The sequence below is a fragment of the Elgaria multicarinata genome, chromosome 9 (assembly GCF_023053635.1).
Source record: "Elgaria multicarinata webbii isolate HBS135686 ecotype San Diego chromosome 9, rElgMul1.1.pri, whole genome shotgun sequence".
NCBI classification, from domain to species: domain Eukaryota; kingdom Metazoa; phylum Chordata; class Lepidosauria; order Squamata; family Anguidae; genus Elgaria; species Elgaria multicarinata.
Window position 1 is genome coordinate 37,606,889 of NC_086179.1, and position 24,713 is coordinate 37,631,601.

Genomic DNA, 24,713 nt, shown 5'->3' on the forward strand with positions numbered 1-24,713 from the left:
CCAAATGTGTTGAAAGCCAATGACCCTGTTGTCTGGGAATAATGGGAGTTGCAGTCCCACACATCTGTAGGGCACCAAGTCAGGGAAGGGTCAATTCCCTACCCATAGGCTAGAACATCAGAATTATATACCACTGCTGACACTGCCTGTTTAAGTTCAGCATATTTTATTCCATCGCTGCCATTGTTTGGTCATCCTACATAGGGCCTAGTTTTTAGTTGGTCAAGCGGCCCAAGTCAAGCTTAGGCTGAATTGGTTGTCTTCTCTTTCCTTGGCTCAGTACTGAATGCTTCTAGGGAGCTTTGGATATTTACATTTATTCAGATTTGGCATGAGGTAAGCGTGTGTTCTGGTAAGTGAGAAGGAATGCAAGTAAATAGGTGGAGGGTGCTATCCGAAAAGCCCATGCTTTGCCAAAGTCTTAAATCTCCCCCCTCCATCTTTGGTTGCTAAATAGATTTGTGTCTCTGGAATCAGAGCTGTTTTCCCTCTCTCCAATATGGCTGTTTCTCTCCCTCTCTTTTTCCTCCCTCAACCCATGGGCCTAGAGTTGTTATAAAGCGTAGCAGCAGAGTGCCTGTAACATCCTTCTGTTTTTCACTGCAGGATGGATAGAAGGGACCGCAGGGGAGAAAGGGAAGTGAGGATGATTTGGGGGTGTTGGTCGCATGAGATCGCTTGCAAAAAGAATCCTGTTTGCCTAGAAGTGACAGCTCATGAACCAAAACTAGGAAAGGCAAATGATGTTATAATTCCCACCAAAGATTAACAACCTAGATATTCAGAGGATAATACTCAAGCCACAGGCGTCATGCAGCCACCTCTTAATTATCTGCACAGTACTGTGTGAATAATTAGCATGGTTAAATAAGCCTAAAGTATCCTCACATCTGGGGAGGTCTTCCTTTGAACCGGTGGGTTGGCCAAAAGAGACAAACCCACAATGTCCTAGGAGGAGAGGGAAATCACAGCAGGTAGCATTATGTGACAGGCTGTGAATTGAGCTTCAGCATTTTTTATCGTTTTGGAAATGACCTTAAAATGTTATCTGGCTTTAGGGTGTTTTCATCTCAAGACCAGAAAAATGGAAGCAGTTTGGAAACCCTTTCTTCAGTCGAGGGACACATTCCCTCAGAGATATTCTGTTGGCGCCCAATTTCCAGTGGTGGGTGTGGCCAGAACCAAAAGCGGATGGGACTACCCCCTTTCTCTGCCATCCTGGGGAAGGGACAGTTCATTCTTGACAGAGGTCTGAACTGATCGCTTGCAGTGGGTTTTTGGAATTGGGCTGTGGGGTGCAGGCTGCCCACCCCTATGGTAGAGTCTCCCCTCGGTACTGTGGGATTTCTGTTGGACTCCAAAACCTATTGTTGGGGTTAGTAACTTGAAGGGCAGCACGTAGAAATAAATGAATGTCTTGGAAATCAAAATAACAGTGGAATTGCAGCTTACTAGCCTTTATACTTTCATGGTGACACTTGCATTGTGATTGGCTTAATGGCCCATAGCATCCTTATAACATCGGAGGCCCGTGGCTCTGATGTCAGTGAGGCAATGATTCCACTCCAGGTTTCACTCTAAAGGATCTAGCCAAGGTGCTTTGCAGAGTTCTGACTGCAAAGAGCTCTGATTGGAAAGCACCTTTAGAGTTCTGACTGGTTCTGCCTAAAACCTGTAGTGGAGTCATCATCCCACTGACATTGGGGCTACCAGCCTTCACTGGCTTATAAGAAATCCTTCCTCAGTCTGGTGCTTCCAGATGTGTTGGAAGCCAATGACCATGATGTTTGTGAATGATGGGAGTTGCAGTTCAGCACATCTGGAGGGTGCTAACTTGGGGCAGGCTGGTCTAGGCAGTCTTACCCCAACTAATGTTGGCTTCTTTTGGGGGAGGGGGGTGATTTTGTGACTGGAGGAAGTACAGTTAGCAGCTCAGAAGGTGTGAGACTGCTTTTGAAGACATCAGAAAGGTGGAAGCTTCTCGCTACAAACTGCAAGTACTAGGACCATAGGTTAGCTTTGGCTTTGCATATCTACAGAGGTAATTAGGCCTCCCTTGAACATGGACCCAGTATCCCCTGTGCTTCCTCCTGGCTCAGGTATATGGTAGGAGCAGCATGTGAAGGAAGGCTGCAACTGCTGCCTGCTGTTTTGTGGCGCACCAAGGGCTGCATTATGCCGGGAGCCCTTAGTCTTGCAGAATATCCAGGCTAACGTATAAACTACAGCCGTTCTGTCCAGGGTCATGGATGCGAGGTGCTCCTGCTATTTAGAACAAGAAGGAAGGAAGTACTTTGAGGATTTAACATTTGTATCTTTTGCTATGTGATGCTTAATTCTACAAGGAAAAGCATTTACAGATGTTTGCTGTCATGGAACAGCTGGAAGATGGCTGAGTATACTCTTTCCTAAAGAGGTTGCTCTCACACAGTTCTTCAGGGACCTTGAAAGCAAGTAGTTTGATCCTCCTCTCCCTCCTTCCCTGTGTGTATGTGTGTGCGAGCGCCAAGCAGGCATCTAACTGGTGAGGGCAAGGAGGGAGAGTTAGTGGATCAAAGTTTTACACAATAAGTAAGGGATGGTTGAGCCCTGGTATCTTTTCAGTATAGCTGTAGTAGAAGAGTGCAGAACTTCAGGCCTGGGGTCAAATCCATCCCTCTGGGGGTCCCAATAGAGCCCTCCTGGATTCCCCAGAAAATGATAACCCCCTCCTCATGCACCTTTCCCTTGACTACCAATTCTTTGGTGGTTTTCTAGCTTTTGCTAAGAGGGGACATGATAGAGATCTACAAAATTATGCATGTTGTAGAGAATGTGGATAGGGACACATTTTTCTCCTTTCCCATAATACTAGAACCCAATTCTGAAATGGAATTCAGCCATCACAACAATTTAATTTCCTTAATAGGTGTAAAAAGAAAAAAGAGAATGGAAAAGTTTTTCATTTCATACCTGCAAGCTGGTAATGTGAGCCTGACTTCTGGCTTCTTTCTTCTGATAACAGTGACAGGATGACTTGGGAACAGGGGTGGTCAGGCCAAAAGAGGAACCTGGGCTGGGTAGAGGTGTGCAAACCATATGAGCAGACAAGGGGAGTGGAAGGCGGCAAGGAAGGAACTCTCGTGGTTACTTTTTATATTGCCTTCTCCCTCCTGAGCCTGCCCTTGTATTAAAATCCTCCTTGGAAGCCCTTCTTCAGTGGGGTTTCATCTAGAAAACTTTGTTTGTGGGACATCCTTTCCTTGCTATCTGAAACCCTTTTTATTTTCTCAGGCCTTTTAGAGCTTCTCTATACGAGCCATTTATTGCACGCTTGTGATTGGTCACTCACAGAAGTTTGTAGGTCCTTTACAATGTCATCAACCTCCAGGATGTCTTCCGTGTGTTTCCCCCATTTATCTCATTTTCAAAATGATCATAGATAAGCTGTAATAACAGTTATTACTGTGGCTGTATTGGGTTACTATGCTGCCTAATTGCATTTTTTTTAATTCTGTTACATTTGATTTCAATGGGTTTTTTAATCCCTGGTCCCACATCATTTGGCACTCCTGTGAGAAGAGCAGCATATACCAGACATCTTTAAAAAAACTCAATCATTACAACTTGCTGGGAAAACCCAAGGCAGAAGAACTTGGACTGGAGGAAAATAAATAAGTTTAACTCAGCCGAATATTGTCTATGGATCACTCATCCATCTAGGCTCAGGATTGTTCTGGCCCCTGAAGGGGCTATGCTGGCCCAAACAGACTACTGCTGCCAAAGTGAAATTGTTTCTTCTAGTTCACTCACACGGCCTGCTCATGCTGAGGCCTTATCCAACTTTTCTAATTAGTGGTGCAGCTATGGTTGGATCTAGGGGCCAAAATTTGGGGCATCGCAGTGCAGGGGGGCTCAAGTGACTACCCAAAGAGTGGCAAGTGATAAGGGCAGCAGAAGCAAACTCCATTTTATTCCTGTAGTAGTCATGCTGCTGCTGCTGCTATGATTTCGGAGAGTCTAAATGAAAAACTGTCCATGCTCTGTGTGTGTGTGTGTGTGTGTGTGTGTGTGTGTGTGTGTGTGTGTTTATATATAATATTCAGAATTGGTAAATAGTTTTGCTGTGGTTCTAACATGCCACGGATGTTGAAGCAATTGTAAAGCATGGAATGGTGGTTGTGGAGCAATGAGAAATGTTAGCTTTGTGATTCACAAATGAAGTAATACAGATGTCAATCTGAATTGAGCCTCTGTAAGATTATTGAGTCCAGGGCCTAAAATTATCTAGCTGCACCACTGATCATCGTGGCAAGAAAGGACAAATGGGTTAAGGAAAGAAAACGTTTAGCTATGAGGATTGGGGTGGTAGTCATGATGATAGTAGTCACTCTGTAAAAGAGGGCAGGGCTCCTGCAGCTTTAACTGTTGTGATGAAGAGGGGATTTCACCAAGTGCTGCATGCATACAAATGATACCTGCTGAAATTCCCTTTTCTGTACAATGGGTAAAGATACAGGAGCCCCATCCTCCTTTCCATATGTTCACCTTACTTAGTACTCTTGCTCCTCCCTCTCTGCTTTGTGCTACAGGTTGAACTCACCAGTGGTTTAGCGTTGTTGCTCACTGATTTCCCATTGGCACCACATCTCTCGTTGCAGAAGACGGCCATACCATGTCGTCTGACCAGACTTCTCACTCCACTGTGCCGCCTCTCCACTCGCCAAAGTCACCCGTGTGGCCTATTTTCCCCTTTAACAGGGAAGGAAGTCGGATCTGTGAGAGGGGTACCCACCTTCTTCGGGACTTACCCAGCCCCCTTCCCACCAAAAGAACCAGGACATACTCTGCGTAAGTAGCCAAACCAGGCCACTGAGGTGAAGATCACCAAGACAGGCAGACAGAACTTTTTCTCATTCTGGAGCTGGTTAAATTTCAGTATTTCCATGTAATATTTCATGATTTGGAATGTATTGGTATGGGCCAGGGAAGATGAGAAATTGCTGTTTAATTATATATGAGCTTGTTTTCAGTTGTATGTACAATTTGATTCTGCCCCAGTTCTGATTTAGCTCTTTTTTACTTTGATCTGTGTGGGAAATGGCAGGCCACGTTCTGATTTCTTTGATTAGTTCCCAAATGGTCACATTGAATTCTCTTCCATGTGTAACCAAGCAGTGTTATAGGAGGGCTTTGGCTTCTGCCATGAATCATGCAGAGCCTAAAGGAATTTTTACATGAGGCATTTCTTATGCGCTCAAGATTGTTCACTTACTGAAGTTCATGGTTCCTTTACATGACACTGTCAACCTCATGTGCTTCTTTTGTTGTTTTATAGGTTTATTCCACCATTTTAAAAATCATGAAAAATGCAGAAACAGATAAAAACCACCAAAAACCACCATCAAAGAAGTATAATCCAAGAATCACACCTTAATTTAGAAATCTTGCAGTGCAATTGACTGGCTATATAAATGAAACATATGGAACGTGCCCAGAAAGGAACTAAGAAAAACATTGTGGGGGAGCACATATATTGTGCCCATTGTAAACCTAAAAAGAAGACCAAGTCCCAATAAGGATGTGAAGGAGCAAAAAAGCTGAAGGGCAAGGGGTGGAACCTGGAGTATGTCCAAAATGATTTATTATAGCCTACGCTTTTTGGACAGTATAGAGTCCTTCATCAGGGCACTTTGTACAGCAATATGAACTCACTTCTCTCCTGAGCAATAATTGTCTTTTCCCCCATTATCATCATCATCATCATAGAAAATCTGTTAAGGATAAAAAGACTGAATAGCTGCACAATGCCTTCTAGTTATTAGCATTAGGGCCCCTCTGGCTGGAAGCCCTCACTGGGCCAGTTCACATGTAACTACAGCCTATTAGTTAAACAACCCAAGGGCTGCTGGGGATGAGCAGGAAAGAGCGGATGCACTGCCTGCAATGCACCCACCACTTCTGCTTTTTATGCAGCAACCCACGAGCAGCTCAGTCATAGATTGCTGGGTTGTTTTGGGGGTAAACAACCCTGTAGTTAACCCATGGCTTGTTGTTGTGTTAATCACTGGGTAGTTTAGCCCCTAAATAACCCAGCAGTCCAGGCTTGGACAACACCTTCAGCCTACAACGGCGCTGCTTGTAGGTTGCTGAGTGGAAGTGCGCACATTCTCTCACTCTCATGCACAACAGCCTATGGCTTGTTTAACCCATGGGCTCTCATGTGAACCAGATCACTATCTTGTTCTGTGGTGAGTGCAAGAGCCAAGCTGAACTCATGGTAAATCTGCCCTGGGAACGTGTTGGTCCCTGTGAGCTGAGCTCAAGCATTTTGGGAAACAGGGAATAAGGTTCCTTGCAAATACTTATTCTCCTAATTCAAATTTTGAGAGGAAAAAGTTCTTCAACTTGATTTTTAACGCTATGGATTTAACTGCCTAAGCATATCCTCTATCAAATTTCAAAAGTGAAATTCTGAGGCTCTGCTGGATTTGAATGAATTTTTGTTCAGGCTGTGGGGAGTATGAGAACTGTCTGAAACTGATGCTTATCCTTTCTTTTCTTCTTCTTCCTCTCTTCCTTCTTCTTCCTAGGACGGCTCGTGCCTCTGCTGGTCCTGTCTACAAGGGTGTATGTAAGCAGTTTTCGCGCTCCCAGGGCCATGGTTTCATCACCCCAGAGAATGGCACAGAGGACATATTTGTACATGTTTCCGAGTGAGTTCCATGGGGATTAGGGTGAAGAGCCATCATACTGATATACCATGTTTGAGCAGCAATCCCCTCTTTTTTACCCCTCCTTATCCCTACTTGTATCAGTGGTATAGTTGTAACACACAGTGCACTACATGTTTGAAAAGGAGCCATCATTCCACACTATTACCTGGATGCTGACAGAAATGTGTGTGTGTGTGCGCATGAACCAAACAGAAAATTAGGGACTGCTGCTTGAAATATCTGCTAGTGCCTGGTGTAGTGTGGCCTACATGCTGCAGTGACATAAATTTTTATTTATTTATTTATTACATATTTATATCGCCCAATAGCCGAAGCTCTCTGGGCAGTTCACAAAATCATCCTACATTCACCACATGAAGTAATCCCTTCTAATCCTCTGCAATCCAAAACCTCATATAAATTTCAGCAAGGCAATGCAGCCACCTGGAACTTTCAGATGGGCTAGGGTGAGTCTGGACAAAAGGATCCTAACGCTACCAACTATAAGGCTTTAGGGTAGTTTGCACGACACAGCTGGCTCATTGGGGGTTACTAAATCCACAATGAGCCCTGGTGCTTGTTGAGCACATCTGGCTGCCATTTTGAATAGACAACCCCCAATTGGGTGTAATATGGGGGTTGTGCCATGTCATGTGACTACTATTTTGGGGTTATGCGAGAGTTGTTTAACCCTCAAATAACCCTCGATGGCTGGGTTTGCACAACATGGGGGGTTGTATATTCAAAATGGCAGCAGCATGTGCCTGGTATGTACCACTGCTTATCGTGGGTTAAATAACTCATGAAGACCTGGCCATGTTGTGTGAACCAAGTCATTGTGCAGCTGTTTCATCTTTTTCTCCCCAACTGGTTTTCCATGGTAAGAAAATAGATGGAAGAAGCGGTGGGTAAACATAGGAGGGTTATGAATGGAAGACAATGTCTGGACCACCTGTAAAATTCAGTGAGTGAGGCAGGGCAATGGTGTGATAAAAGTGTTGTCTGGAAGCACCCCTAGTTTGGCAAGATAGCTCTGTGTGTGTGTTTAACTTTTATACACTCATAGAAAATTCCTGTGGAGAAGTGACATTGAATACAGTGGGACATAAGTTCTGAGTAAACATGCACAGGAATACACTGTTTCTTCTTGAATACTGCACAAACCGTAGTGCAGATATTGTGGGATAAAGGGAATGTGTTGTCGAGTCTCAATTTTTGGGATGTTCTAAGCAATGAGTGTCGTCAAAATGATAACACTTGTATTCTGCATTAAAGTCTGTTTCCTTCCTGCTGCAAAAATTCTGCCCAGTCTGCAACAGTAGTGGCTGCTTTGTGTCATTTGCTGTCTGCCATCACTGCTCTCTGGGAAGTGATACCTCGGATATTTCAAAAGATATCCAAAATTGGAGAGAGGACGATTCTTTAGAGCCAATGAAGATAACAGCTACTTCCAGATAAGGTTTTTATTGTGCAATTAAACTGTCTCGTTCATGGATTTTTACAGGGGTCCAGGCACTGTCTTCAATTCGTGGCTGCCCTGTGTTTTCCTACTGCTTCTTTTGTCTGTTTTTCTTACCAGAAAAAAAAAACTCATTAAGGAAGCAAAGAAGGAATATCTGCACAGTGCCTTTTGGCCGTTAGTGCTAGGAGCCCTCTGTCTGGAAATGCCCTAAGAACAAAAGTAATGTGTTTAAATGGCAAGAAGGTAATTGGTGGGTGGGTGGGTTAATATCAGGAAAAGCTTCCTAATTATTGGAGGATTGGAGCAAGTTGCCTTGCAGATAGTAAAATCGTCTTCATATGGTTTCAAGAAAAAGCTGTGCAGATGTCTCCTAGGAATGCTTTAGTTTAGAATATAGGGAGAAAAAAGAAGCAAGACTTGAGAACTTAGCATCAAGGAGAATAATAAATTCTTCACATCTTTCTACAGAGGATCTCAGTTGAACAGCACTGGGGGCAAGGAATATGATTTCTCTAATTATTTGTTATGCCTTGTAGATGGAACTAGAGTCTGTTAATCCAAGGAAACTTAGAAAATGTTGGTGTTTAAAGTTATTTTTAAGTACATTTCTGATCCTGAATGTTTTGATGTGCCGATACTGCCCAAATGACAGAACTCTTCCTAAATGTGTGTGCTTACAATTTTGGGAGGGCATGTGGCTTTTGTCCCTTTATGTTCATAAGGGCGCAATCCTATGCATGTTTAGGCAGAAAAGAAATCCTACAGCTCCTAGCATGCTGACTGGGGAATACTGGGATTTGCAGAATGTTTTTCAGTCTAAACAGCATTGCACCTTAAATATATCTCTGTGTTTACTCAGTCTGCTCTTGTTTGGACATGTTTTTCCAAGCAGTCTCCTATCCAGCTATAGTCCAGGCTGAAATCTGTTCCTTTAACAATGTGGTGGCATCATGCATCTTCAGATATTCCTCTAGATCCTTTGCCTTCTCATTCAGTCTGGGAAGTGCTCAAATGATCCAGCCAACCCACCCCCTTTTACTGAAGAGGACAGTGCTGGCCATACATTCAGTGGAACTGTGAAGGGAGCCTACGTGCCTATACAGGAAAGCGCAAAAGCATCATCCATGGGAATTGGGAACGCTGGCATTCCTAATTACACAGAGAAGTCCTATGCATGTAAGTGAGCATGTGTTTAGGACTCCTTCTCAGTTCTGCTGAACACTAGTGGCAGGGGAGTGCAGCCCCCAACCCCAGTCCTGAAGCTGGGAAGGCAACTAAGAGCACACTTTAGATCTTAGAAGGTATCTCATGATTTCCAACTCTATGAACGGATTAAGGGTTCTCAACACCCTCACAAAACTGAATATCAATATTAGGTTGTACAGAATTCTTGAGGGAAGTCATTTTGTTTCAAACTCATTTGTATGTAGTGAAATGGATGTTTCATGACTTCAGTTACTCTTCACCGCAGTTGAGATCAGAGTACTGCAATGTTTCTTCTTCTTTTCAGCATCGAGGGGGAATATGTCCCAGTAGAAGGAGATGAGGTCACATACAAAGTCTGCCCCATCCCACCAAAGAATCAGAAGTTCCAAGCTGTGGAGGTGGTGCTCACCCACTTAGCTCCGCACACAAAGCATGAAACGTGGTCAGGCCAGATAATTGGCTCGTAAACTGCTCTTTGAGCCTGCAGGCCAACTCCACCCAGAAGTGGAGTTGGATGGTGTGGTGGGTGGTGGAACTGCTGGAGCAATGGAAGAGGCCAGGCTGGCAATCCTTGTTTGCATTGTGACATGTTTGCGTTTATATTTTGTCTTTTCTAAGACTTACCTTTTTGTTTGTAGATGTGCTTTTCTCAAGATGGCAAATGGGAAGTAGAGGGTGCTACTGGGAGGTTTTCTTTGTATGTGTTAAGAGCTCCTAAATGTACCTGATTGGGCAAAGGCAGAGCTCCTATTGTGTGTATGTGTATGTATATCCATCAGAAAGACTGATATTTATTTTGCTGGTACCCTGCACGCATTAACAAAAAAATTATCTACTATCTTCGTCCCTTTAACAGATTCTCCTGTTGCTTTCTCAACAGGGGCTGTGTCCAGGTAGCCCTCCCATTTGCATTAAGCTCTCTTCATGGACACAACAGGTACTAAGTCACAGATGGGAGAGTCATAGCTGTCCAGATGTTTTGGCCTACAGTCACCATAATCCCTTACCATTGGCTATGCTGGCTAGGGCTGATGGGACTTATAGGCCAAAACATCTGGAGGGCCACATGTTGCCCACCCCTTTATTAAGTGACACAGTAATGGATTGCTCTGGGGATAATTCTACATAGTGTCAAAGTATTGGGACCGTAGTGTCTGCCAGAGCCTTTCTGAAATTGTGTCATTTACAAAGATACTTGAAGGTGTTCTTGTTTTCCCAGCCATCCTGCTCTGTGTAAGGGAAGGGAACACTGGACTCGCACTTGATGGCACTTTTCTTGATCGCTGCCAATCTTTGTCAATAATGATCAGTGGCCTGGCTAGGTGAGCTTTGGATAAGATTGCTAGTCTAGTGCCAATGCTTGCTTTCGCCGCTTGTATTTCAGGCACAACAGACATATCTGAAGCAGGTTGTGCAAAGAAGCCAGTAGGAGGCATCACTCAAGAAGTAGAGTTTCTGAATTAATCAACATGTGAATGCTGCAGTAGTATTCCCTCTGGGTTCTGGTATGCTACAGAGAAATTACTAGTTTACATTGTCTCCTGTTTTAAGCAGGTGACTAGACTTTGAAGGAGATTGAGGTTCGGATTTAATGGGGCCCCTGGACATAATCGTGAAAGTGATCCCACTGTTGGAAGTGGCTTTAGAGCCATTGGATCCTGTGGTGTTTCCATTCCCCAGTGCGCAACATGAATTACTTTTCACCAGATGTGCTGAGTATTCAGGTTTGGGGTATTTTTATGTGGCAGTTTGGGTACTTAATCCTTCAGGAAAATCATGAGTAGGCATTCTTGTGAAAATGCTGGCCTGTAACTTCTCTGTGCCGTTGATACAGGTTTATTCATTTTTAATTGCTGTAGAAATACTTACCCCTTTTTTACATGCTTGCTCTGCTGCAGAGCCTGTTCAGTGGCTGTTTCTAAGGTGAACGGAAGAGAAGTGGGGCTGAGATGGGGAATATAAATCTGAAGGAAACATTAGTACAGACCTTTTCAGGGCAAGCAGATTGCTCATGTAGGCACGGCCAGTTAATGCAATTATCAGTAGGTTTTTTTTTTTGGTTTTGTAAAAGATGGTCCTACCAAGTTTACATTTTGGTGTCTTTTGCTTTTGATTACACAAATAAGTCAATAAAAGTTTGCAAATAACCCCTCACTTGTGGCTATTTAAGGGGGAACATTTCTAGGTTCTTTAGACTTCTCCCCTCCTCCCGCCCATACTGCAGTGGTTTGTTACATTTTTGGCATTGTGTTGCTCACAACCTGTTGTGCTGTATGTGCTGATCCTATTTGCACTCAGTTCTTTCTGCCCTACATAGTGAAGTTCTGTTTCCCCTTTACTCCTAAAGTAAATGCAACTGCACTATTTGGAGTCACGTTAGTGTCTTAAATTGCAGCAAAATGTAATGTCAGAAGGACAATATATCTGCCAATTTCTGTTGGTTTCAAATGGAGTGTGTGTTGGTTTTTGGATTTGGGGTCTTCTGTGTTAAATAGACATGTCATCCTGCTGATATTACATTTTCCATATATATTAGAACGTAAGTATTGCCCGTTAAGGCATTTGTCTCTCCCGAAAGTAATGCAAAAAGGAATCCTTGCGATGAAGGCATCTTTGCTAGAAAAAGAATCTGTTGTAATATTTGAAATAGAATAGAGCCACTGGGATGCGTCGGCTTTATCCTCTTGGGCTGTGTATGGTGCTTCTTGGCAGTGGGAATCTGCTTGGAGAATAGCATTTTGTTTGCTTCATCTCCAGAGATGTGGGCTTCAGTACTGTCTGCATGTGTTGTATTTCTGAGTGTTGCAGATGATGTATTTCCTCAGGATGGATGGTTGGGCTAGTTCTCCCACTCTTCCTTCTGTTATACTAACTCAGACATTTTGATGCTTACCCTTTGTGTGTCTAGTTCTGTAGTCAATGAGGGTGATGTGCAAAAGAGATGGAGGAATGGGTGTATCACTGGCAAGATTTGTGGGGCAGTAATAGATTATGGGGTCCTAGTGGCATTGTATTGAGTGTTTTCTTTGGTTATGTTTTGTTTCTGCCCAGTCTTCCCGAAACATTTTATGTCTCTCCCCCAGGATATACAGGGTCATGTCTAAAAGCACAAACCTGATTTCTAATAATCTTCTAGATGTTCAAAGTAGAAAGGTTTTCCCAGGATAAGGGTGTGCATGCTAGGAGTGTGCATGGTGGTGACAAACAATCTAAATTTAAGTTGACTGAGAAGTCCAAAGCTTCTTGGGCAATACTATATCTGAGGTTGCTTGACGTTTGGGAGAATCTATATGTGCATCTTGACTTGAGTTGCTGCTGCACTAGAGCGAAGTTCTACTAGCGAAGTGGAAGTTGTAAGCATGTTTGGGTGAGGCTGAGGACTTAGTGTGATGCCTCTTGGGTGAGTTGAGGGGTTATGGGCTGGAGTACATCATTAAGAAAGGATCTAACCTTCCCTTGACATGCTAGTTTCGACATACAGGGAACTTTATGTGGATGAGCATTCAAAAATGTCATAACCGTCCCCATGACCTACTGTGATGCAGCACAGTCCAGAAAGACCCTCCCATGTGAATTTACTGCATCTGTAACTTACTCTTATGAACTCATATGAGTGGTCTCCAAGCAGTACTATACAAGAAGTCTGCTAGCTAAATTCTAGGGAAGACCCTGGGGTTTTTTTTGCTCCTAATTCTTGTTCCTTATGAGAACATTCTGTGTCCTTTTGGATGAAATGACCAACATTCACAATTATCTTGGAAACAAACTACACTTAAGGGGGCCACAGAAGAACTTCTTTGTATATGAGGTCAAGTGGGTGGGTGCAGTGAATTTTTAAAAGGCATTTCAAATAGTGGAGCTCTTGCTGTGCATAAATATAGGCTTGTCTGGGCCTTTTCCTCAAGATGCAATAGCTGCCCTCTACCCCAATAAAGGAACAAAGAACAGATAATAAGGAAGCCATTTTCCCTCCCCTCCAAGGCGTATCCCGGCCCATGTATGTGACCTGCTTCCTGTGACAGTCAAGGGACTTCCTGCTCACATTAAACACCAGCAGCTCCTAGCCTCTGTCCCTCTCCTTCAAGGTGCAATACAAGTGGGGAATGTCACAAAATTGTAACTTCCCTCTGGGAACGCTTTGATCCTTTATGAAATAACCTTGTTACCTATAGTGTGTCTGTGTTTTTACAACTTTTTGTGTGGTCCTTGCCTGTCTGACCCCATGTTGACCTTCGTAACACTGGCAATAAACCATTAAAGTGACTTTCCCATGAGTCTTTTCCTGTTTTGCCTGTTCTTCCTTTGTAGGGTGGTTCTTTGGAGCATGAGATGGAACCTGAATGACATCAGCAACACGCAAGGAAGTCAGACAGCACAGACATGGGGAATTAGGTAGCAGGTCTTCGTGTTCCTGGCCCAATGATGGAGGATGTTAGCCAGTTGGACAAACTGACTCTTCTGGCACAGGCCATGCACTCTATTCAGATGGTGTCATGTAAAAAGATGTCAGGGTTGCCTTGCATCAGAGTTGGACCACTGATCTGTCTAGCCTACTATTCTGGTAGCTGCTCTCCAAGGTCTTGGGTGAAGTCCCCCAGCCCTCACTCCAAAACTTTGCTAATTGCAAGCTTCTATGGGTTGGTGTTAAAGGATGGTACTAGTGACATCCTACAGTATATGCAAAACCAGTAAATTACCTGAACCTGGTGTTCATTAGCCCTGCTGGCTGTGGGTTATAGGAGTTTAGTCCAACACTTCTAGAAGGCATCATGTTGGGGAAAGCTGCACTTATAGCATGCAGCATATTAAGTGTATCTCCGAACCAGAAAGACCCCTGTATCTGCCTCCTCTAAGCAGAGGGTGGTAGATCAAATATGCTTAATATGCAGCATGCCATCCAGTTCTTATCAAAGGTAGACTTGTCTGTGCTTTTAAGTGCGAATTTTGGCAGATTTAAACCAAACCAAAAAACAACTAATATCTGTTTCCTGGCATGTCTTCACTTTTTTCAGTTCCATATTAAGGTACAATATTAAACTATGAAGTAGGGTTTCATCTATTTATTTGTGATAAATTAGACTATTACTTTTTAAAAATGCAATACATTTTCTAATAATACAAGAGCTGCCTGTGAACAAAACTGAATCTGTTTACCAGTACACATCTAGTTTGTACGTGTCTTGAAATCAAAATAAGGGCACATTCCTGCTTCATTAAATACATCTACGGGTGGGGAACAGTGTTGGTTTTTTTGGTCCATCCAGAAAATACAGCCACTGGACGGCCCACAGTAATAGTACATTGCAGTTAGTCATTCAAATACCTCCTGCTGAAAAACTGGTAGCTAAAATGGGAAAGGGGTGGTACAGTAGCTAGTCAGTATTCATCTCTTTAAAGCCAAAAGACAGCAGAATTACAGGCAGTTAGACCAGACAAATGTAAAAAGGAGGACATTGTTGATGCAACTTCTTAAACTATTATCTCTATCAGCCCCTTCTCATTACCGTTTTCTTTTTATATATGCATTGACTTGTGTCATGGTGCACAAATCATCATTTATAAAGTTAGCGTGATAATGGTTCCACAATTCACTTGCTCTGTTTTTTCTTGTATATACCAGTCTTTATCAACCTGGTTCCCTCCAGATCTGTTGGTCTACAAGTCCGACCACCCCACCCAGTACGGTGGATGACTGGGGATGATAGGAGCTGGAATCTAACACATCTGGAAGGCACCAAGTTAAAGAAGACTGATGTACACTAATGCCGTAGTTACATGAAAGAAGCTGAACACATTCACGTCAGGTGATGATGGTACAATAAACCACAGAATACAATTACAAACTTGGGGGGGCTTCATACCCCAATGTGAATGTGGAGCTGCATGGTACTCATGGTGCAGCTCACAGGAAGTTGCCCTTCCTGGCTGTTACAGATGTCACTCCTCCGCCCCCAGAAGCTTTAGTACAACTGTATTAGCACTTGCATAGTGCGCCATATGAAGCCCAGTGAAAGACCAATTTACATGTCAATGTGTAATGCAGTATCTCCTCATTTGGAATGTGTCTTACCTGTATGTGGGAGAACACTAGCAATGGCATATTGATAATAGGTTTACAGGAGCGCACAGCACATGCAAATTGCCCTTTGATATATTTGATGAGTGGGCAGCGCACACTCAATAGATCTGCTGTGATCTATGAAGTGTATTTTATTTATTTATTTATTACATTTCTATACTGCCCAATAGCCAGAGCTCTCTGGGCGGTTCTCTCTGGGTGTAGGACAAGCTATCACTTAGTGAGATGTATAAAGTAATGAAAGCTTAGAGAAATGAATGTAAATGAGAGCATCGCACACCCCTGCTAGGGAAACAATGGTTTTCATTTACCCATTCAGGGCAGCATCTATGACCGGATAGTTTTTCTACTTAGGGAAGTAGTGGGCTCTCCCGCACTAGAGGCATTCCACATGTAGCTTTAAGCTGGATTTCTGCATTGAGCAGGGGGTTGGACTTGATGACCTTATAGTCCCCTTCCAACTCTTACTATTCTATGGTTCTACCACCTAAAGAGGGATTTTGCTTTTTGAACATTCCATTCCCTCCAACTGCTAGGTAACGCTACACAATTTGGGTTCAGTTGACTTTTTTTTTTAAAAAAAAACAAACCTCTTCATATTTGCAAATATGGAGACTGTCCCATTTCTCTTCTGCTCTCTGACTAACCAGGAACATGTGCATTTTGCCCAAGGCAAGAGACAAATCTGACAACTAGAAGAGGGCAGCGGAAGCAAAAAGCATTCTAACAGCTAGAATTAGCATGAGGGCTGTTTCCCAAACATTAGTGCATGAATGTGCAGCTATAACATGTGAGGTTACTAAGGTGCATTGATTTTACTGCAGAAGCCATGCTGTAGGCTGTTTTGATTGGTCGTTCTTCTGTAGCTTTGAGAACTGCCACCTGAAGTCTCCCTGTGCCTCGTTTCCCAGCTTCCAGGAGAGTTGTAAAAAAGAGAGAACAAACAAGGACCACAAGGTGCCCCTTACAGCATGGAAACCAAACCAGCTCTAGAAAGACAGGAAACAGCAGAATTCTATCATACTGCTGAGTGAAAATAATTTGCATCAGAACGCATGTGTGCAGGCATACTCTGCATTAGGTTCCAAGTGGAGAGACTGATTCCATACACAAAGCATGTTATAAACCTCTTAATTTGCTATGCTGAAAGAGAGCGGATTTGTTTTCAAGAACTTAGAATATATTTTTTCAAGGAGTGATGTGTGAGGAGGATGGGAGGAAAGGAGAGCAATAGGACACAGGCAGCAGCGAAAGAGACTATGAACACAAACAGGAAGGAAAAAAGACAGACAACTTGAGCAGCCCATTCTATGATTTCCGACTTTTCAAAGGCTTTGCTACCACATTTTCAGTGCTCTCCCTGCAACCATGAGGACTAGGAACGAGATTTTTTTTAAAGGAAAAAAGCCCACGAACCATAAAGCACCCTGACACTTGTGTGGCACTGTATATGGAATGCATATAATCACAGGAATCATATCTAACAAGAACCAATAACCCTTTTCATGTTAACGGTCCTCTCGTTACTCTCTCATGCAAAGCAGCTTGCTGTGGTAGAAGCAGGCTGGTCTTTTTTGTTCGTTTCTTTAGACTGAGTAAAGAAAAACAAGCATGTGTGTGGTGCCTTTTTAGCATTAAGAACCCAGTGCTGGAGCCAGGATCTGCCTTCTGTTGATGGAAGGGCTTTGCTTACAGACGGTGCCTCTCCCCAGTTTTAGGAATCCCCCTGTAAAACAGGTCACGTCACTCAGCAGGGTCCCCTGGCCCCCTTGGTAGCATTTTCAGGAGGCTAGAGGGGCTACTGCGGGGAGTAGGAATCAGGCAAGTCCACTTCCACCAGCCCAGCTTCACATACCTAAATCTGGATCTGACTCCCAGGAGTCTTTTTTTTTTAGGTTTTTATTAATGATTTCCAGGGCCCTTGGTGATCCTGGCCCCAGTTACATAGAGGATAATTTAAACCAGATTAATTTCTTATGGGAACTTGTTTAGGTAATAAGTTTGCTGCAGTTTGGATAGTCTCAGCTGAACAGAAATAGCTTAGAAATAATTTAAAATTCAGACTTTTAGGCAGCAGTCCTGTGCTTGCTTTCATGGGGGTAAGTCCTAGTGAACTCAATGGGGCTTATTTCTGAGTAGGCATGTATAGGATTGTGCGGTTAAGCAGAACTTAAGATTCTTATGCAGGCTGGAAGGAAAACGTCACCAAAATTATGATGAATCAGATGACTGAAAAAGCCATCCTCACCCCCAGATCTACTGGATGGAGGGACTAGTTTGTGGGTCTTTTACAGACATTTCATCCTCTAGAGCTTCTCCTGTGCTTTGTGTCCATTATTGTGTTTGTGTGGCATTTTTTCTGAGTGGCCTGTATAACACCATAGAATTATGCAGTTCTGTTATACCACAGTGCCACCTAGTGGTTGTATAATGGAACACATCGAAAAGGCAGAGAAAGAAAACAACTGGGGGAGGAGGATGTGTAGAGGGGGCTATCTTAATCCTGCAAAGAATCTGGAAGCAGAAGCCTTCAAAAAGGTGTGAGTTAAAAGCTTTATGTAAAAAAAAAAATTCTTAGGATTGGGGGGAGAGCCCCTCATACAGCGGAGAGGAGCTCCGCTGGTGGAAGTAAAGTAGGTGAAAATATGAAAAGGAGGACAGGGCTCCTGTACCTTTAACAATTGTATTGAAAAGGGAATTTCAGCAGGTGTCATTGGTATGCATGCAGCACCTGGTGAAATTCTCTCTGCAGCACAACAGTTAAAGCTGCAGGAGCCCTGCCCTCTTTTGTATCTTGTCACTCTACAAAAGAGGGCAGGGCTCCTGCAGCTTTAACTGCTCTGATGCAGAGGGAATTTCACCAGGTGCTGCATGCATACCAATGACACCTGCTGAAATTCCCTTTTCTATGCAACTGTTAAAGATACAGGAGCCCTGTCCTCCTTTTCATATGGTCACCCTAATTTACAGCTGGGGTAGGCCTCAAAACACAGCATTTGTGGACAGGTTGGAAGCAGCCTTTTGTTCCCCTGGGGGGAGCCCCTGTAGATGGTGCAGGCAATTTTCTCCCATCAAAATCAATGGGGGGAACTGCTGGAGATCTCCAGGGATATCACCCCCACCCCACCCCACCCCACCCCCACAGCTCCTTTCCTGGCTACCAATTCCCTCCCTCCACACCTTAAGATTACTCTATAGGCAAGCATGATATTAATCTCCAGCTGAATTAATGCATGTGCCAGTGTATTTAGAACTGGGTCCTGACAATGGTCTTTGCCTGAGCTAATTTTAATACTAACACCTATTTACTTCTGGTACTTTACTTCCCTGTTTGTTTCTGTTATGACAGCACAATCCTAATGCTGCTCATAAGTCATTCAAATTAATTTTGAAATCTACCCTCAGCCTGATCCAGCAAAGCAGATCTGTGTGCTGGAGCAAGTATTCTGCACAAGCGTTGCCTGCTAGATCAGGAGTCACAGGCATAAATCAGGTGGACATCCAAGATCACATTTATGCGTGGATGCCAGCATACACCATCTGCATTCTGGCACAGCTAGTCACGTATCCGTATCTTTTTTAAAAATGAGACTAGTTCCAGATTGAAGCCATTATTGCTCATTATTTTGCACCTTCCTTTATCATAGACATTATTTGCTTTAAAAGAACCTGGTGCCAATTTTTCTTTTCAAAAAATAATTTGCAGACCACATTGACATACAAGAATATGAAAATACTACAAGTCTTGAACTTTGAAAGCCTAGACCCTGTTCCCTTTAAAATATAGAATCTTTATGAGGTTAATCTCAGAAACAATTCCTTTGAGTGAAATAGACTCCTTTGGAGAAGGAGGCCACGTGATGATTAGGCTTTTACGAAAAGGCCTTTGCTAGAACAATTCCCTTCAAAGCAATACAACTTTACCTCGTTTTGTGTGGGTGGTGACGGTGAGTATGAGGACATCGCATTTGGGGTTCTGCAAATCCCCGGTAGCGAGAGGTGGTTCTACTACTGCTAAAAGGGTCATTACCTCCCTCCTGTTTTAACACTTCACCTCCGTTCCAAAGTGCCCTTTGACCTTGTGCCTCAACAAGTCCTAAAAGGATCCAAAAAGTGCTTGCATGATGTGAGTGAGGGTCTCCTTTGAGGGATGATGAAGAAGCAGCGCGCCAGGAGGCCCAGGAGTCAAGATTCATTCACTGTCTCTGGAAAGAAGAGCTCCCGGCACCTGTGGACGGTGTCCTGGGGAGATTGGATGCTGTGTCCTACCGTGCGGGGGTCATCGTAGATTTCGTAATCGTTCCCACCCTAAGGATAAATAAGAAGAGTCTTGCTACGAGGCCATTACATTTCTTAGAATCAGGAGGCTGGACGTAGTGCCGGAAGTGAGTAGGCAAAGGACTGAACAAAAGTACACAAGCTACTTTCACTCATCCCGCCCCCCCCCCCCCCCGCCACCTTAAAACTGAATATCAGATTAGCCTGAGCCACTTTGCCTTCAGGTTACTCTGAACTCAGCCCCTTCCCTACCTTGGGTGCTCAGGTGATGTTGAACAACTCCCATCATCCCCAGTGAGCATGGTCTCAATGGCCAGAGGGGGTGGATGTTGTAGCCCAACAACATCTGAGGCCGCTAAAAACATATCTTTTTAGACAAGCCTTCCCTGGACTGTAACTTATTCTGGTTTTATGTGGATTGTTATATTATGGTTTTAGTTGTAAACTGCCCAGGGAGCCTAGGCTGTTGGGCAGTATAAATATGGAATAAATAAATAAATGTTGGGAAAGGCTGCAAAAGAGGTGAAGAACCAGAACTAAACAAGAGGGGGGGGATTAATTGGTCCTTGCCCTAGGAAGGACAGTTTATATTCAATCCCCATGGCGTGCGGTCTCTGTGCCTTCTTGAGAGAATGTTCTCTCCTCTTTCCACAACGTGTTTTCCACAGAAAGTCTATGGGACAGCTTTGAAGGAAAATAATCTGTGACCAACCCCCATGGCTTATAGTCCTGCCCTGCGTATGCTTGTCATGTGCTGCCTAATTATCATAATTACCCTTGCTGGACACTACTTGTCGTGTCATCTGAACCTGGCAAGGGTGGGTGGCAGGAGTGGTTTACAAACTGCCCTGCAACCCTAGAGCAAGCCATGGGTTCCGGAGTGGTTTGTAAACCCACCTGCCAGTCATCCTCGCTGGGTTCAGACGACACGACAAGCTGTGCCTGGCGAGTATAATTATGGCAACTAGGTGGTGCGCAACTGGCTTGTGTGGGGTGGGGAAATAAGCCACGGTGGCTTATTTTCCTTCCCTAATTGTGTGAACTCACCCCCTGTGAGGGTTTTAACCTGGGATGTGGGAAGGCTGCTGGTGTTCAATTACTAAGAGCTGTAACCTTCCCTGCCCTGTATTCCAGGCTGGCTGGAGCCTTATCAGGGCTGAGAATACGCTGCAACCTTTTGCCTTGTGAGAAGCCTCATCCGAAGTGCTGCTGCTGCTCTGGATATTGATTTTCCCCTCTCATGTTATCAATCCTTACCTCAGATAACAGCTCTTTTAGAAAGCAGGAGGGAGGAGAGCCAGTGAGCTGTGCTCTTTCAAGCATACTTTCAAAGAGCATTTCTGTGGAGGGAGGGTCTGGGGATGCTTGATTAGACCATCCAATCCCTGCCACCTGCCCGTATCAGGTTATTAGACTGTTAGCATCCAATCCCTGCCCCCTGTCCGTAATGTCCTTGGATGATGGGAAAAGTGTGGACCATGCAGTCTGAACCAGGGAAGGCTGGTGGCTCCAATGTCAGTGGGGTGGTGAATCTGCTCTGGGTTTCAGTCAGACCCACTAGAACTCATAGGAGCTATGAGTTCTGATGTGTTCTGACTGAAATCTGGAACAGATTCACCACCCCACTGACATTGGAGCCACGATCTTCCACTGCTCTGAACTGTCATATTCATGACATCTGAGGGAGACTGACATGGCCGGCTTTGTTTTCCATTCCCCTTGCTTCCAATTTTGTTGCACTGGGCACCCAACAGGCGTCTTCTGTGCAGACAAATACCAAAGAACATCAGAAGAGCTCTGCTGGATCCGACCAAGACTCCATCTAGTCCAGCGTTTTGTTTACACAGTGGCCAACCAGCTGTTGACCAGAGATCTACAAGCAAGACACGGTGCACCAGTTTCTTGGAATGAGAAGAAAGAACTGCCGGCCCTGTGTCTTTCCCCCAGTCATGGCATGGGGCACTGTTAGTCTATACCTGCTTTCATGGGGACAGCAGACGCCAACTTGCAAGCTTGGGCGGAAAAAAACCTGTATGGCCCCCCCTTCAGATGTTCCCTGTTAACATGGGAAGAGTGGGGATGGATGGGGACACTGGATTGCCTGTGCCCTCCATCCTTTTAGTCTTCACATAAACAGACATTATTATTATTATTTATTATTTATTTCATTTATATCCCACCTTTTTTCTTCAAAGTAACCCAAGGCGGCGTACATAATCCTCCTCTTCATTTTATCCTCACAACAACCCTGTGAGTTAGGTTGGGCTGAGAGTCTGTGACTGGCCCAAAGTCACCCAGTGGGTTTCCATGGCCGAGTGGGAACTAGAACTTGGATCTCCCAACTCCCAGTCCAACACCTTAGCCACTGCACTATACTGGCTCAATACGCCTACTTGGGGCTAGTTTCTTTTCTGTAATGTTTGTAGGGCATCTGTGTTTGAAAACAGATGGTTGTCTGAGATTCCTAGCTATGTTTTCCACATGATTTCAAATACATAAATGCCTTTTGAACATCACAGAAAACACGGCTTTGAGGGACAGTTGAAACAAGGAAACAAACTTATCTCTTTGAGGATAAGGCTTTCAACGCCTACTCATCATAATGGCGATATGCTGCCTCCAGTCTTAGAAGCATGTCCTACTTGTGGGTTTCCCACAGATGTCTGGTTGACCACTGTGTGAACAGAACGCTGGACTAGATGAACCAGTGGTCTCAGCACGGCTCTTTTTATGTTCATAAGGATCTGTCTGGGTGTCCCATGGCTCTGAGAAGAGCCTGTCAGCATTATCCTTTTCAGTCCCATGCAGGGCTTAGCCTCTTGTCAAAGACTTGGGGTTCTGTAGAATATACTTACAGGGGTCGTCTCATTCCCAAAGAAGTGTATGGTATCAAATCTCTCGTCTTCCAGGATGTCGAGACAATAACGCTTATCCCAGCCCTCTGGGAAGACATCAAAGCTAATCATGCCACCTGCCAAGGCCGGGGAGAGAAAGGGAGAATTAAGTGAAAAAGACTGGAGCTGCAGGTTTGCAGAGGAAAGCACTCTCCTCAGTACCTCTAGCCTGACAGGGAACATTGGTTTGTGCATAATAAATTGTTACATGAGAAACGGTCACGCACCACTCTGCCTGCCTGATTCTCCAACACATTAATTCAGGAACTGCCGTTTCTATGGCAATGGGACTGGGTGGCGTCAGCAAGGCCCCATCCACCAAAGGCACAAACAAGAAACAGTTGGCCAGGGTATGCATGATCAGGGTCCAAGTACTTTTCAGAAAAATATGCAAGGGGGAGGGTGCCCCTGAAGCTATTTTGCAAACGGGGGGTGGGGGTGGGAGTGGGAGTGCTCTTTTAATATCATGCTCTGGCGTTCAATGTACAGCTGGGAAGGGAAAGGCACTCCTCTTAACTGTGAGGTGAATGTGACACACAGGTGCTGCTGGAGACACCTCAAGCACCTGGTGCTTGATCCTAGCCTCGATTACTGGGCAGAGCAGAGGGGATTTGCCATAAGCCCTCAAACTGTCACCTCCGCCACATTGGAATGCCTGTATTTCAGATGAATTCACCTGGCATGTCGATGGCAGCAACACCCACAGTACTGTTGCCCCCAGAGGGAATATGGACACTTCCCAGCAGTAGTGTACAGGATGAAGCGCCCCCCCCCCCTTTTTAGCCACAGGAAGGACTAATGCAGTGGTGGGGAACTTGCAGGGCTCCAGACATTGTTGGACTCTGAGTCCCATCAGCCCAGACAAAAAGGGCCAATGGTCGGGATGATGGAGTTGTAGTCCAGCAATATCTGGAGAGCTGCAGCTCCCCCACTCCTGGATTAATGCATGAGAAAGGAAGATCAGGGCCCAAAGGGAAACATATATGAGTACAGCTGTCTTCCCCTGCAGACCTTCAACGAATGCGTGGGGTTCAGAGGGATGAGGTTGGCTGGCAGCACACACTGGGGCAGGCTAGGGAGCATGAGGACGGCTAATGCACAAGCAGCGCAAGAGACCATTGGATTGGGATGCCAGGAAACGAGCTATCTTCTCATCTAAACCGTTCTTTGCAAAAGACAACCATCCCTTCTGTAAACAGCAAGCCTAAGCACACTTACTTGGAATTAAGTCTCACTTGGAGTTAATGGGGGTTACGTGGTAAAATCTTATATGAGAATATGGTAGTGTAAGGCTTATTACTTGAGATCTCCCAGACTGATTTTGCTCATTTTTGTTTTAAACGGAAGGTTGAGCAGTGTAGACATGGAGAAAATATTTTGAAACTACAAAAAAGTTCAAAGCTCAAGCTTTAATAGCAATTAATTTACTTGACACCAAACAGGCAGGGCAGCCCCTCTGCCAGTGGGATGACAGGCAGCCTTGCTTGGCCAATCAGTGTGGCACGAAGGCGGGCCCTAGGCGCAGTCACGTAGTTAGGTCCTTGCAGCCTGGGGGAAGGAGACGGCAGCAGCCAATCGGGGTTTGCTATGCATGGATTCACTATGCAATTATTATTGTTATTATTTACATTTATATTCCACCGCATAGACGAAGCTCTCTGGACGGTTTACAAAGAGCCATATTTGCATTATTCATGAGCCCTTCTGTGGTGAGAGCCTCGTGTGGCGCAGAGTGGTAAAGCAGCAGTTTCTGCAGCTGAAACTCTCCCCACGGCCTGAGTTCGATCCCAGCGGAAGCTGGTTTCAGGCAGCCAGCTCGGGTCGACTCAGCCTTCCATCCTCCCGAGGTCGGTAAAATGAGTACCCAGTTAGCTGGGGGAAAGGTAATAATGGCCGGGGAAGGCAACGGCAAACCACCCCGCTATAAGGCCTGCCAAGAAAACATCAGCGAAAGCTGGTGTCCCTCCAAGGGTCAGTAATGACTCAGTGCTTGCACGAGAGGTTCCTTTCCTTTTTTCCTTCTGTGGTGAGGGCAAAAAAGCCAAAAAGGCGCAAACTACTAGCACCATGACGCCATGGGCTTTACATTAAAGTCTATA

General features: G+C 44.5%; 2 protein-coding genes across 4 annotated transcripts in view; one reads left to right on the forward strand and one right to left on the reverse strand.

Annotated features, from left to right (window-relative positions):
• The first annotated feature begins 4,486 nt into the window (after positions 1 to 4,486).
• CSDC2 (cold shock domain containing C2) lies at positions 4,487 to 13,632 on the forward strand. 2 transcript variants are annotated; one of them, XR_010025803.1, is made up of 4 exons: positions 4,487 to 4,830; positions 6,573 to 6,695; positions 9,668 to 13,059; positions 13,391 to 13,632. XR_010025803.1 is itself a non-coding variant. In XM_063133602.1 (3 exons), exons 1-3 carry the CDS (start codon positions 4,655 to 4,657, stop codon positions 9,828 to 9,830), a joined length of 462 nt encoding a protein of 153 aa, XP_062989672.1. In that variant the 5' UTR covers positions 4,487 to 4,654; the 3' UTR covers positions 9,831 to 13,632. The 2 variants fall into 2 exon arrangements, 1 of the variants encoding a protein (XP_062989672.1); XM_063133602.1 differs by having other exon boundaries at positions 9,668 to 13,632.
• Positions 13,633 to 18,588: 4,956 nt separating this feature from the next.
• Positions 18,589 to 24,713, reverse strand: part of PMM1 (phosphomannomutase 1) — a 172,091-nt gene continuing 165,966 nt past the window's right edge. For both annotated transcript variants that reach the window (XM_063133613.1, XM_063133614.1), the window contains 2 exons: positions 22,576 to 22,691; positions 18,589 to 19,750 (listed from right to left, as the gene is read on the reverse strand). In XM_063133613.1, the coding sequence (XP_062989683.1) occupies positions 19,628 to 19,750; positions 22,576 to 22,691 (239 nt within the window). In that variant the 3' untranslated portion in view covers positions 18,589 to 19,627. The remainder of the gene's footprint in view (positions 19,751 to 22,575; positions 22,692 to 24,713) is intronic.

What these genes read in the sequence shown, in the direction of transcription:
- CSDC2 (XM_063133602.1), top strand. Translation starts at nt 4,655, where the DNA reads ATGTCGTCTGACCAGACTTCTCACTCCACTGTGCCGCCTCTCCACTCG. An exon ending in AGAACCAGGACATACTCTGC is followed by an intron (nt 4,831 to 6,572) that starts GTAAGTAGCCAA and finishes TCTTCTTCCTAG; the next exon opens with GACGGCTCGTGCCTCTGCTG. An exon ending in ATATTTGTACATGTTTCCGA is followed by an intron (nt 6,696 to 9,667) that starts GTGAGTTCCATG and finishes TCTTCTTTTCAG; the next exon opens with CATCGAGGGGGAATATGTCC.